Below are 13,672 nucleotides of genomic sequence, written 5' to 3' on the forward strand. Positions count from 1 at the left end.
GATCCCGGGACTCCGGGATCATGACCTGAGCCGAAGGCAGTCGTCCAACCAACTGAGCCACCCAGGCGTCCCAGGTCTTAATGTTTTAAACATGAATTTAGTATCACTGAATTTTCAGAGATTTACCAAAATACAAGTTTGCATTTACATGAAATGCAAAGTTCTAAACAGATGTACAAAGTCTTCTTTTCTCCCAAATGAAGACTATTATCATACTTTGTATAAGAAGAAAAATTACTTACCGCTATAATATCTAATGTATTATCACAGACCTTTCGGATTTCATTATTTTTATCATGCATCAGATCTATGAGATATGCTGGAGCCTCTGAATAAAAGTGGTTAAAGACACAAACTCATTTGAGATTGAGGCTATTCAAGCACATTAGAAAATCCCACATTTCTCTAAATTCAAATGCTGCCATAAATCTAACTTCAAATTTTAAAATAGGATTAGTAAAAGATGACCAGAAACATTTAACGTTTCATTTTTTTAAAGGACAGGGATAACAGAAATAAAAAAGAAAAAAAAAAAAACAACACTAAATAAAAATGGGTAAGGAAAACAAAGCCAGTAAATCTGAGAAAGTACAAGGCCCAATTTTTGAAAACATGAAAATAACTGAAGAGGGAGCTCTAGAGCTGTATCACTATAAAGCTTTCTTGATCACACTGGCCCACCAAAAGGTTTAGGAAAATTAATTTTACAAAAAAATTGCAGCAGAAAAGAGTGAATTATATCTTATATATGGTTATTATGAGAAAAATAAGGCATTTTCACATGAAAAATGAAAGCTATAACCCAATATTTCAAAAAGGAATAAAGGAATTTAAGAAAATAGAATATATGTAAAAGAACAATATAAATCAAAATTAGAAAACTCAAATAAAATAATTCAGAACTAAAAATAAAAGTAAAAATCATTTCAGATATATATATGAGCTAAATTTATGATAATATATGAGTAAACAAAAACAACAGATAAAACTCCAAGAGAAATGGAAGGTAAAAAGGAAGAAAATTTGTAAAATTTAAAAATAAATAAAAAGAGAAAATATTAGAAGACAAATATTAAAGATAGGCAAAGAAGATCCAACATAACAGAAATTCCAAAGGAGACAACAAAAGCAATAAAACAGAACTACTAACTAAAACCTATAATTCAGGAGAACTTTCCTGAAATTAGGGGGGAAAAAAGAGAACTACATACTGAAAGATCACATTTGAAGCTTGGAAAAATCAAGCAAGGATGATGAATACCCAGTCAAATTCTAATAAAGCTACTTGGCTTTAAAAACAAACAAACAGGGGCGCCTGGGTGGCTCAGTGGGTTAAGCCGCTGCCTTCGGCTCAGGTCATGATCTCAGGGTCCTGGGATCGAGTCCCGCATCGGGCTCTCTGCTCAGCAGGGAGCCTGCTTCCCTCTCTCTCTCTGCCTGCCTCTCTGCCTACTTGTGATTTCCCTCTGTCAAATAAATAAATAAAATCTTTAAAAAAAACAAAACAAAACAAAAACAAACAAACAAACAAACAAACAAACAAAAAAACCCCAACATTCCTCTGGTCTCACTGGCAAAAAATCAAAGTCATTTATAAAGGAAAAAAAAAGTAAATTGTCGTTGGACTTTATGACAGATACCAATAATTAGCAGACTACAGACTTCACACAGGCATTAACTCAGGAAAAAAGACAGTGGAAAAATACCTTTCAATTGCTGAGGAAAAATAACTAGCGATCTAAAAGGGCATATTGTGTTAAATTATTATTAAAGAAAAGATGCTAGTTATTTTCAGATAGTGATATATTTTATTATTCATAGATATTTACTTAGCACTTTAAGAGAATGTAATTATGAAAGAAAATCAACTCAGAGAAATAGACAAATGGAATTCAAGAAAAAACAGAAAACAAGGAAATAGGTCAACATATTATAAATCTTAAATAAGCACTGGTTTTTAAAAGACAATAACTAAAATAATCCATTTTCAAATGTTACAAAAATGAGGTGAAATAGTTATATTAGATAGTAAGTAATGTGGAAGATGGGACTGGAAACATTAGACTTAAAAGTGAAAGGATACAGGCCTCTAAAATTGGAGAGAATACATGTTAAAATTTGGGTTTAACTCCCAAAAGAAAAGAGATGGCATATATAAATAACAAATAAGTAGGGGAGAAGGAAAGAATAAAGAAAACTTAAGTCAATTAGGAAACGTTAACGAATCTCAAAAAGGCAGTGAAGAAAAACTTATGATCTCTAATATTAGTTGGTCTTTGTTAAAATTGTATTTGAAACAGAAGCCACAGGTTTCTATCAAGAAAATTTAGCACATGTGTACAAGCAAATGACATTCTTTGTAGCACTTAAAATGCTGAAAAGATTTTTATCAAGTTTCACAGCAAGTAGCAGAGACAGAGGTTAGCCCACATCTTCTACCCACCAGTGCTACTTACTAATTTTCTTGGGGGACTAAAAGGATATATTTAAAATATAGAAAAAACGTATAGAATAATATATTCTCAGGGGGACTCTAAAAGGACCAAGTCAAGTTTGGCTAATTTTCCCATTCTACAATTTTTGGGGTTTATGAAAATTAATTATTACAATAGCACTGTTTCTCAATTTCAGATTCTCAATTCCTACGATTGTGCTGAGATCTATTTTAAATATTTCAAACATCTTAACATAAATCATATGTTTATCTAATATAAGTCTAAACCTGCCATCTCAAACACCAAGTTTCTTTCATTCTGTTTAAAATAAATGATGTTGATCAAATTCTCTAAATTAAAAAATGGGAAAAAGAAATAGTTTACTGCCTAATAAATCTTTATTTAAAAATTTAAGTATATCAGTCATAGCAAAAATCACAATAAAAATGCTTAAAGTTATAGTGAAATATTTTAATAATAATTTCTAATTATGTGACAAAAGACCTATTTAAGTATCATTGACATCAATAAAAAACCCTGGTATTTGAACACCAAAACACTGGGCAAAAGCACTCTAGCAATTTTTATACAACCTTAAGGGATGGATGCAAGCATCAGATCGAACTAGCATTCCTAGTGCTTTTGTAAAAATTTTAAATCAGCAGATTTTTTTATGTCCCATTCCCTCCATTATCAACATACTATATTCTTCAGAATAACTATTTGAAAGTACTCACTTCAGATCCAGTGGCTTAATAAAAATCAAATTTGGGAGAAAATAAAGTTACACTGAGAAGAAAAATCAAATGGAAGTTGTCTTAAGATTGTGGCCTTTGATAATAAGGAACTGACAGTGCATCTTACACAGACCAGGTTAGAGACATTTCTTCACTAAGTACCAGCACTTGGTGCACACTACAAACACCTCATTCTTTAGTACTTCATTCTTCAGTAGCCCTCAGAAACCCCCACGCGATACATGGAAACAAAGGTGGTCTTTCAAAGAAGTTACCTAGGAAAGCTATGCCTTCTCCTTCATGTCTTCTAACATGTGTTTCAGAGATGCTCAACCCAAAAAAGCATATTAAAATTTCTGAGAAGACCCTGTAGCAAGAAAACCTTTTTAATTGCATATATTCCCAACTCATTTATTGAAGAACCTTTTTCCATTAAGCAACTATTTAAAAAAAAAAAAAAGTTCCACAGAACACCACTGGGGAAAGTGAATTTATTCCAATGATATGAAGATTTACTGAAAAGAGTGTATTGGAACTTACTTTGCTGAGAGTCAGTTTATAAACCACATTTTAAAAAATACTACTTTGAGATAAAAGAAGGTATATCTCTAATGTAATTAAGGCAAAAAAGTATTTCCATATTGATAGCCCATATCAAAATGAATATTTCTCAGTTAGACTTGTTACTCTTCAGACTTGACTTCTGGGAGACTTTATATGGCTCCAGAAATCAATCTAGTCCTCAAAAGCAAGAGAATTTCCTCCAAAGATGATACTTATGATCTTGTGTCATTGGCTTTGAATATAATACTGAAGGAGTTGCAAATGCTTTGAGTGAGGACCCAGATCATTAAAAAAAGAAAAAGAAAAAAGTCTCCCAAGGTATTACTCCTAAAAGAGCATTTGCCATTTAGATACATGTTCATTGACCAAACAAGTACTAACCACATGCCAGATACTATGTTAACTTCTGAGGACAGATGAAGATGAGGAAGACAAAGCTGGTCCTTAAGCTGAAGAGCTCAAAACAGGCATACAAATACACAATTTGAAGTTCTTTATTGAAGGTCAAAATAAATTACTCCTACTGGGAAGGAGGGAGCTTAACTGCTTGGGAAAGGCTTAACGGAGAAGACGGCTTATAAATCTGCCTTTGATGAGCTGGGATTATTAGGTTAAAAAAGAGAAACCTCATTTGAGGCTGCTAAGTCATACAAAGAGGCAGTAAGATGGGTCTGTGCGATATGATGACAAACCGTGGTGTGGTAAGAGAAACTGCATATTGTAGAGTTAAAGGAGGGAACTTTGCAAAAAGAGATTACGGTCAAGTTAAATGTGGATTTTTCACATGGGTAATGAAGAACTTTACCAGTAGAGTTCAAAAGCAGATTCTGTTTTTTTTGTACACAAAAAAGCAGATCACCAACATGTGTGCACACACGCACCAATACACACACACACACACACACGCACGCATTCAGCTTAGATGCCACTTCTACTGCCAGCATTTCATGACATCCCCAGACTTGGTTATATATCTTCTCTTGTGCCCAGTGCACACACCTTTATGACATTAATACACTGAATTATAATTTTATATTTCTTAATTACTTATCTCGCCAATTAGACTATAAACTCCTTGAATATAGAGACTGATACTTTTTATACATCTAGCACTTAAAACAGTATCTGTTAGATGCTAAGAACTTGGCAGATGTTTACATGATGAATGATTATGTGTAACGGAAGAGACAGCAAATACAAAACGTTCAGCAATGAGACTGGGTGGATGGTACTTTCATCACCCACTCTGAATACAGAAGGCAGACTGTTTTTCAGGAGAGAATGTTGGTATTGAGTACCCTTTTGAATGTAATAACAATCAACTATAACTTACTATCTCTGTTAGAAACAACTACAGGCACTTTTAAGTCCACTGGATACTTAGAAACAATCATACAGGGTAGGATCTCTTCTTTTCATTGTAATAATATTATGGCCATTTTACAGATGAAAGATTTTATGCTCAAGGGAGATTAGATAATTTATCCAAGGTCCTGCAGCTTTTAAATGGCAAAAGGTAACCTAAAATTTGGACTATTTGATTATAATGCTCTTTAGATCGGTGGAAGACATCCAGATGGCAATTAGCAACAAATGCCTAGGACTCAAGAAAGAGATTTTGAAAACAGTAAATACTTAGTATAGAGTTGGTAGCTGATGGCATGGAAACAAATGTATTTTCCTTTATAGAGTGAATATGATAAGATTTTTGAAAGAGTACTAAGGGCAGTCCTAGGAACATCTGATAGTTAAGTTAATACAGAAGGAAGTCCTAATATGTGTGTTAAGTTCTTAGGAATCACACCATGACAAGTTAATAGAATCGTTTGCAGAGTCTACCTATAACAGATTTGGGATCAACAGCTTCCATGAAAAATATCTAGCCTTCTAAAATTATTTTGAAGTTTGGTATTTTTACATTACTTTAACATATGCTAGAAAAAAATACCTAAAGATGCATTTTTTTCTGAGTATGTGAATGTCATTATCTATTGTAAATATTAAAAGGATACGCGTTTCCTTGATTATGACATCTCTCGTGGCTTGGTGGAAAACCATCTGGTAGAAGACGTAAATTATCTGACATACAAATTCATCATCTTCTTGTTGAGCTGAAAGGAAGCAGAACACTTCAAATGAAAGAATGCTATAGTTATGTATAAAACTGAAAAACATTGACTGGAATAGTGGAGAATGAGAAAACTGAAAGTGACAGGAGATAGGTAAGGGACAACCAGTTTACATTATTTATAATACATGGTGGCATATGCAATTTATATATTTAGGTATTTTTTCTAAATTCCATGATGATGATCAGTGAGGAAATTTATAACATATTTTCAGAAGTTTTCAGTAATTTTGGTTACAGTTCAACTAGGTTAAATTACTTTGAAATACAAAGGTAAAAAATAAGATTTAAAAAAAAAATATCAGCTCTGAGTTTGAGATTGTCTCAAAAGATCAGGTTGTACTTAAGAAGAACAGAAGGACAAAACTGGTTTAAGAACATAGTAATAGGGCTTCTCTATAATTCTCACTATATTTTGCCAACAGGTATAAAGAAATTATTAAATTAACTTCTATGTCCCTAATGTGAAATGGTAACACTTACTTTTTTGTTTTTGGTTTGGTCCATCATAAGAATTTCTAAAACAACTCTAATTTGTGAAATAAATCTGGTTCTATATTTTGCCTTTATAATATTGACTTTATATGAGAAAAAAAAAACACACCTTCTGAATTCTAAGTTTTTGGTAGAAAATTAACTATAAAGATCTATTATTCTTGAATAATGTTAAAAAAGTTAAATTTTACTTATTGTCATGAAATAAGTTATTTCAGTTTTAATCAAATTGATTATAATAGTAAAAATAATGTTATATAACCACAAGGATAATTAAATTAAATGTTTAATACAAAGCATAGTTTAACAGAATAGCTGACGTCCACTGATTAATATGAAATGGCAAAAGCAAACACTTATAGAAACCTAATTTTTAGGTACTGGTTATGAAATTTGATATATTAATAGTTTTTGTCAACTCTTGACAACAGTTCAATGATATCTGTTAGACACAGACTTATGGGTCAACAGAGCATCTAACTAGTTGTGTAGAAAAAATTGTAGGCCCCTTAAAGTCCAAAGGAGTCTCTTAAATAAATGGTGCTGGGAAAATTGGACAGCTATGTGTAGAAGAGTGAAACTCAACCATTCTCTTAGACCATACACAAAGATAAACTCGAAATGGATAAAAGACCTCAACGTGAGGCAGGAATCTATCAAAATCCTAGAGGAGAACATAGGCAGTAACCTCTTCAACATTGGCCACAGCAACTTCTTTCAAGGTATGTTCCAAAGGCAAAGGAAACAAAAGCGAAAATGAACTTTTGGAACTTCATCAAGATCAAAACCTTTGCACAGCAAAGGAAACAGTCAACAAAACAAAGAGGCAACCCACAAAATGGGAGAAGTCATTTTTAAATGACATTACAGACAATGGCTGATATCCAAGATCTATAAAGAACTCCTCAAACTCAACACACACAAAACAGATAATCATGTCAAAAAATGGGCAGAAGACATGAACAGACATTTCTCTAAACAAGACATACAAATGGCTAACAGACACATGAAAAATGTTCATCATCATTAACCATCAGGGAGATTCAAATCAAAGCCACATTGAGATATCACCTTACACCAGTTAGAATGGCCAAAATTAACAAGACAGTAAACAACGTGTGTTGGAGAGGATGTGGAGAAAGGGGAACACTCTTACACAGTTGGTAGGAATGCAAGTTGGTGCAGCCTCTTTGGAAAACAGTGAGGAGGTGCCTTAGAAAGATAAAAATAGAGCTACCCTACGACCCAGAAATTCCACTACTAGGTATTTACCCCAACGATACAGATGTAATGAAAAGAAGGGCCATCTGTGCCCCAATGTTTATAGCAACAATGGCCACAGTCTCCAAACTGTGGAAGGAGCCAAGATGCCCTTAAATAGACGAATGGATAAAGAAGATATGGTCCATATACACTATGGAGTATTATGCCTCCATCAGAAAGGACGAATACCCAACTTTTGTAGCAACATGGACGGGACTGGAGGAGATTATGCTGAGTGAAATAAGCCAAGCAGAGAGAGTCAATATCATATGGTTTCACTTACTTGTGGAGCAAAAGGAATAACACAGAGGACATCGGGAGATGGAGAGAAGAGAGTTGGGGTAAATCGGAGGGAGAGACAAACCATGAGAGACTGTGGACTCTAAGGAACAAATTGAGGGTTGGAAGGGAGGGAGGTGAGGCATTGGGTGACCTGGTGGTGTAGTATGGAAGGCATGTATTGCCTGGTGCACTGGGTATGGTACATAAACAATGAATTTTGGAACACTGAAAAAAAATTAAATTAAAAAAAAAAAAGTCCAGAGGATTTCCCTCACGTACCTGCCAATGTACCACTCTCCAGACTACCTGGGCTAAAATTCCATTAATTATTCTATTGGTATACAGTGTTTCCTCACTTAACCCCAAGGGTTTTAATCTTGAAAACCCATATATTTCTTTACTTTATTTTATTACAGAAGAACAGTTGACATGTTTTATTCGTTTCAGGTATACAGCTGTGATTCGACAATTCTATGTGTCACTCAATGCTCACCACGGTGAGTGTGATACTGTCACCATACAGTATTTAGGTATTACGGACTGTGTTCCATGTATTTCTTAAAAAGAGAGGTACAGAGTCTCTGCCTATGATAACCTCATGGCAGAGAACATTAAAACAAGGTAAATAAAACACTGTGAGCTGGCTCTGTCAGCCTGCTTCATACATATCTCCGCTCTCTCAACCATAGTCCGTGCGGAGCAGCAATTCCAGAACAGGTCATCTGTTTCAACTTTCTCCAGCTCATCAGAAAATCCTCATTCTCACTCTGCCAACTACACTGTCTTCACTCATACCTCCCAACTACCTCTCTTTTAATTATTTCTAATTTGAAACCTTCTCTCTGTGAGAAGGGTGGACTGAAGGACATTTATATATACTTTATGTAGAAACACTTCAACTATGGAGGTATTATCTCTAGGTGACCTATTAAAATGCATTATGTTAAGGAATCTGTAAATCAAATTTTTAAAAATTCAAAAGAGAGTAGTGGGCAAAAGACTTAAATAGGTACTTAACTTTATTAGCCATAACAACTGGTCAATAAATACAAACAGGTACTCAATTATAAGTCATTAGGGAAATGCAAATTAAAACTGCCACTCTGAAGGCCACAATGAAAGAGACCAATTATGTCCAGATACAGGGGTGATGTAGAAGAACTGGAACTTCAGCACATTTCTGGTGGGACTGAAAACTGGCACAACTACCTTGAAAAACTTACTGGCATTATTTACCAAAGCCAAACAGATGGGGACTCTATGCCCCAACAATTCTACTCCTATTGTCTAATAGGAATAAATACACATATTTACCAAATGAAAGGTTTAAGAATGTCCATAGAAACATTATTTATAATAGTCCTTCTCCTATCAAAAAAACCCTATTGTTTACCAAGAGTCGAAAGGATAAATAGTGGTATATTCATACACCAATGAGAAGAAACACAGTTCTGCATACAACACAGATGAATCTCACATTATAATACAGTATTTATATAAAGTTCAAAGCCAGGCAGAAGTAATCTATATACAATAAAAGAGAGGACAGAAACCAATTTGGATAAGGACTGGGAGGTGACACAGGAGGGACTTTCAGGGTGATGGTGAGGTTTCATTTCCTTATGTGAGTGGAAGTAACATGGGTATGGCTCATTTTGAAAAATCATTAAGCTATATTTTTGTATTTTTCTTTACGTATGTTATACTTCAGAAAGGTCTATTAAAATTATACAAAATGCACATATATTATATCTGTACAGGAAAGACTGATATTAGAGTGTCTTTTTAGGCTTCCCATACTTTGCAAAATTTCTGTATTAAATCCCTAACCCCAAATGTGACTTTAATTTGGAGACAGGTCTATAAGGAAGTAATTAAGGTCAAACGAGGTCATATGGATGGAGTCCTGACCCCACAGAATTAGTATCCTTATAAGAAGAGGTACCAGACTGCTGTGTGTGCTTGTACTCTCCTGCTTGTGCTCGCTGCCCTCTGGGGCTGTGATAACCACAGCAAGAAGATGGGCTTTTGGAAGCCAGGAAGAAAGGCCTTATGAGGAACCAAACTGGCTGGCACTTTGATCTTGGACTTCCCAACCTCCAGAACTTTGAGAAAAAAAAAATATATTTTTGTTTAGGCCACCCAGTCTTTTTGTTATAGCAGCCTAAGAACACTAACACAAGGTTCTAGAGAACTTGACGGTAACAGAATATTAGATTCAGATAGATTTTGTATACCACGTGGAAAACAATGAATCCTGGCCCCTTAAAAACAACACAAAGGCAAGGTAAAAACTCTATCCAGTCCTCACTGTCCAATACTATAACCATAGCCACTGTGGCTAATTAAATTAAATACAAAATTCAGATTCTCAGTCCCAATAGCCACATTTCAAGTACTCAACAGCCACATGTGTTGGACAGCACAGAGAGAGAACACTTTCTTCATTATAGAAAGTTTAGAGGATAATACTGGACTTAGAAGAGAACAGGATGCTTTGAATAAGCTTCCAAATGAACCTTCCTGATTTAAAAAAGGGTTTTGCACAACACAGGAGATCTGACTCAATCAACACAAAGCTCAATAGAAAGAAGATAAAATAGAGTATTAGTATTTCATGACTGCAGATCTTTTATATTTAAAAGTGTTAACTAATACCCTGTTTATATATTAACATAAAAATGGAATAAAATAAATTATAATTTACCATTTAGCAATTCGATGAGTGCAGGGATTATCCCAGATTTGGCTAGCAGCGCAGCACAAGAGTCATCCATAGACACAGTTCCGATCATTATGACCACTTCTAAGACGAGGTCATCTTCTGCAGCACCTAGTCAAGTCAAACCACAGAAAGTTCAGTGAAATGTCCCGATCCAAATCCATTTATATTACCAAGACTTGGAATGCACAGAAAAAATACTGTAAGCTACTACATCAATTCTTATGGAGCCTTACTTAACATGCTTATAAATTTGTCCTCTTCCCCATATTTCTAAGCTCAATGAGGACAGTTCAAAGTATTGGGGGAAGGCAGTAGAGAAGTGAAGATACGTCTCTGAAAATATAAATGAAGGACGATGTAAAGAGAGAAAATAGAAGACTCACTTGAATGTCTCAAAGAACTTTCTGTGTGCAGCTGTATGCATATACAGAGATATACGGCATTTGGTAATTTTAAAAAAACAGGATAAAAAAATAAGCAGGATAGGGAAGGGAAACTAATATTAAGAAAACATATTGTTAGGAAGAATAATACATAAATATAAGAGGAGACCTACTGACCACCTCCCTGGGAAGAAGGAACTAAACTGAGCTGAAACTCAAGGTGTAGGAAGAAAATGCGCCACCTAGTATAATATAGGTCAGAAAATACTGCTTGAGCAGCCTTATCCACAACAGAAAGAAATAACTTAATGATTATGCAAAAGGAAAATACTTAGCACAGACCTGGTTTTAGTTTATCCTTGAGATACGGAACTAACTTGTACTCCTTAAGAACCAATTCCCAGTCTAAGTCTGGAATGGTCAAATTTGCAAGAGTTCCCAAACATTCAATCACAAACTCCTCTTCCTCGTCATTAGAGATCTGGGCTGCAAGGTCCCCAACATAATCCTAAATAAAACAGAATTTTAATATACATTTATAATATGATTGCTACAGAAAAGCCAATCTGATAATGCAGCCATAGGAAAAAAAAAAGAAGTATCAAACATGATTCTCATTTCTTTTTTTTTTTTTTTTTTTTATTTGAGAGAGAGAGAGTGTGAGAGAGAGCATGAGCGAGGAGAAGGTCAGAGAGCGAAGCAGACTCCCCATGGAGCTGGGAGCCTGATGTGGGACTCGATCCCGGGACTCCAGGATCACGCCCTGAGCCGAAGGCAGTCGTCCAACCAACTGCGCCACCCAGGCGTCCCATGATTCTCATTTCAAAATCTTAAACTAAACTGCTATACGAGCCATTGGTTTAAGGGTTGTTTGTTTATTTATTTATTTATTTATAGTAATCTCTACATCCAACATGAGGTTCAAACTCACAATCCTGAGATGAAAGTTCCATGCTCTTCCAAATGAAGTCAGCCAGGTGGCCCAGAAGCCAAAGGTTTAAAAGGCAAGAAAACTGAAGTGAGGATGGAAGGGTAAAGAGTAGGGATCATAAAACGAAAACAACTTTAAAACTTAGATTGAGATTTCTAGAAGCTAAACTTACAAGAAGTTGATAAAAGAGCAACTTGGGTTATGAGTTAGTATTTGATAAGAGCTCAGTAAGAGTCTTATTTCCAAATGTAGCACTTTAAAGCTTTAATTTCCAGGCTATTTTAATAGACAGAAACAAAGAAACTATACTTACAATAAATAAATTTTTAGTTGGTCCATCATGTTGGGAAATATTCCTAATCATTTTCATCAGCAACGGATCCTTGAACTTCAGAGCCCTCTTCATGAGCATCTTCAGCCCATTGCCTACAAAACACCAGAAACTCCTTCATTAGAATTAAGGTTCGTCTAAGTTTAATGATTTTTTGTTGTTTATAATTCTCAAAAAAAACCCCAATCTACACACGGTAAAATACATAAATCTTAAGTGTACAACAAATTAATTTTGATAAATTTATGCCCCTGGGAAATTCATACCCATATCAAGATATAGGATATTTCTATTCACTCCAAAGAGTGCCCCTTCTCAGTCAATTCTCTTCCCCAAATGTGATTGCTTCTCTTCTCCTTTTCCTCTTCCCCCTATTGTCTTCCTTCTCTTTCTTCTTTTTAAACATAGATTAATTTTATCTGTTCTAGAATTACACATAAATATATGTGCGCTTTTGTGTGGAATCAGCACCACAAATTTAAAAAACATAAATACTTTTTGATCCAGAAAATTTGTACTTCTATGAATGAATCTTTTTTGCCCTTTCTTCTTATTATTATTTAAATTTTAATTAACATATAATGTATTATTAGCCCCAGGGGTACAGGTCTGTGAACTGCCATGTTTACACACTTCACAGCACTTACCATAGCACATGCCTTCCCCAATGTCCATAACCCAATCACCCACCCATTCCTTACCCCCTTCCCCCTCGGGCAATCCTCAGTTTGTTTTGTGAGATTAAGAGTCTCTTATGGTTTGTCTCCCTCCCGATCCCATCTTGTTTCATTTATTTCTAGGAATGAATCTTAAGAATATAAAAATGGAAATTTGAACAGTTTCAGAGAAAGGAAAATTACAGCAGCATGGTTTGTTACAGAAAAGAAGTGGCAACAAATTAAATATCTAAAATATCTGATTAAATTCTTGAAAATCCCTTAATGGATTATTTTACAGCTATTGGCAATTATGTCTTATATGTTTGGATCAACCAGGAAATCAAAAAAGAACTTAAACAATTCATGGAAACCAATGAGAATGAAGACACTTCAGTCCAAAACCTATGGGATACAGCAAAAGTGGTCCTAAGGGGGAAATATGTAGCTATCTAAGCAATTATGTTTTATAAAAGTATTTAATCACATGGAACAAGATTCAAGATATTACTAACTTAAAAAAAATTTTGTCACCATATATAAATAGAAAAACCCCATTTTAAAAATATACGGATACAGACCCGTACCCCTGAAACAAATTATGCATTATATGCTAATAATAATAATAATAATAATAATATACAGAAGCATTGTACCAAAATTTTATCTATCATTATGTCTGGATAATGAGAATAAAGATTTTAATTTTTTCCTATTTACTCATTTGTCTTTTTTTTTTTTT

The 13,672-nt window shown here is 34.4% G+C and overlaps 1 protein-coding gene across 4 annotated transcripts in view; it reads right to left on the reverse strand.

Annotated features, from left to right (window-relative positions):
- The window catches only part of KIFAP3 (kinesin associated protein 3), a 177,108-nt gene that overhangs the window by 50,240 nt on the left and 113,196 nt on the right, over positions 1-13,672 (reverse strand). For all 4 annotated transcript variants that reach the window (XM_044266941.1, XM_044266939.1, XM_044266942.1 and 1 more), the window contains exons 13-17: positions 12,257-12,369; positions 11,355-11,520; positions 10,612-10,737; positions 5,749-5,847; positions 243-328 (exon numbers count right to left, since the gene is read on the reverse strand). In XM_044266941.1, coding sequence (XP_044122876.1) covers positions 243-328; positions 5,749-5,847; positions 10,612-10,737; positions 11,355-11,520; positions 12,257-12,369 — 590 coding nt within the window. The remainder of the gene's footprint in view (positions 1-242; positions 329-5,748; positions 5,848-10,611; positions 10,738-11,354; positions 11,521-12,256; positions 12,370-13,672) is intronic.

The sequence above is a fragment of the Neovison vison genome, chromosome 10, assembly GCF_020171115.1.
Source record: "Neovison vison isolate M4711 chromosome 10, ASM_NN_V1, whole genome shotgun sequence".
In the NCBI taxonomy this organism is placed as follows: Eukaryota; Metazoa; Chordata; class Mammalia; order Carnivora; family Mustelidae; genus Neogale; species Neogale vison.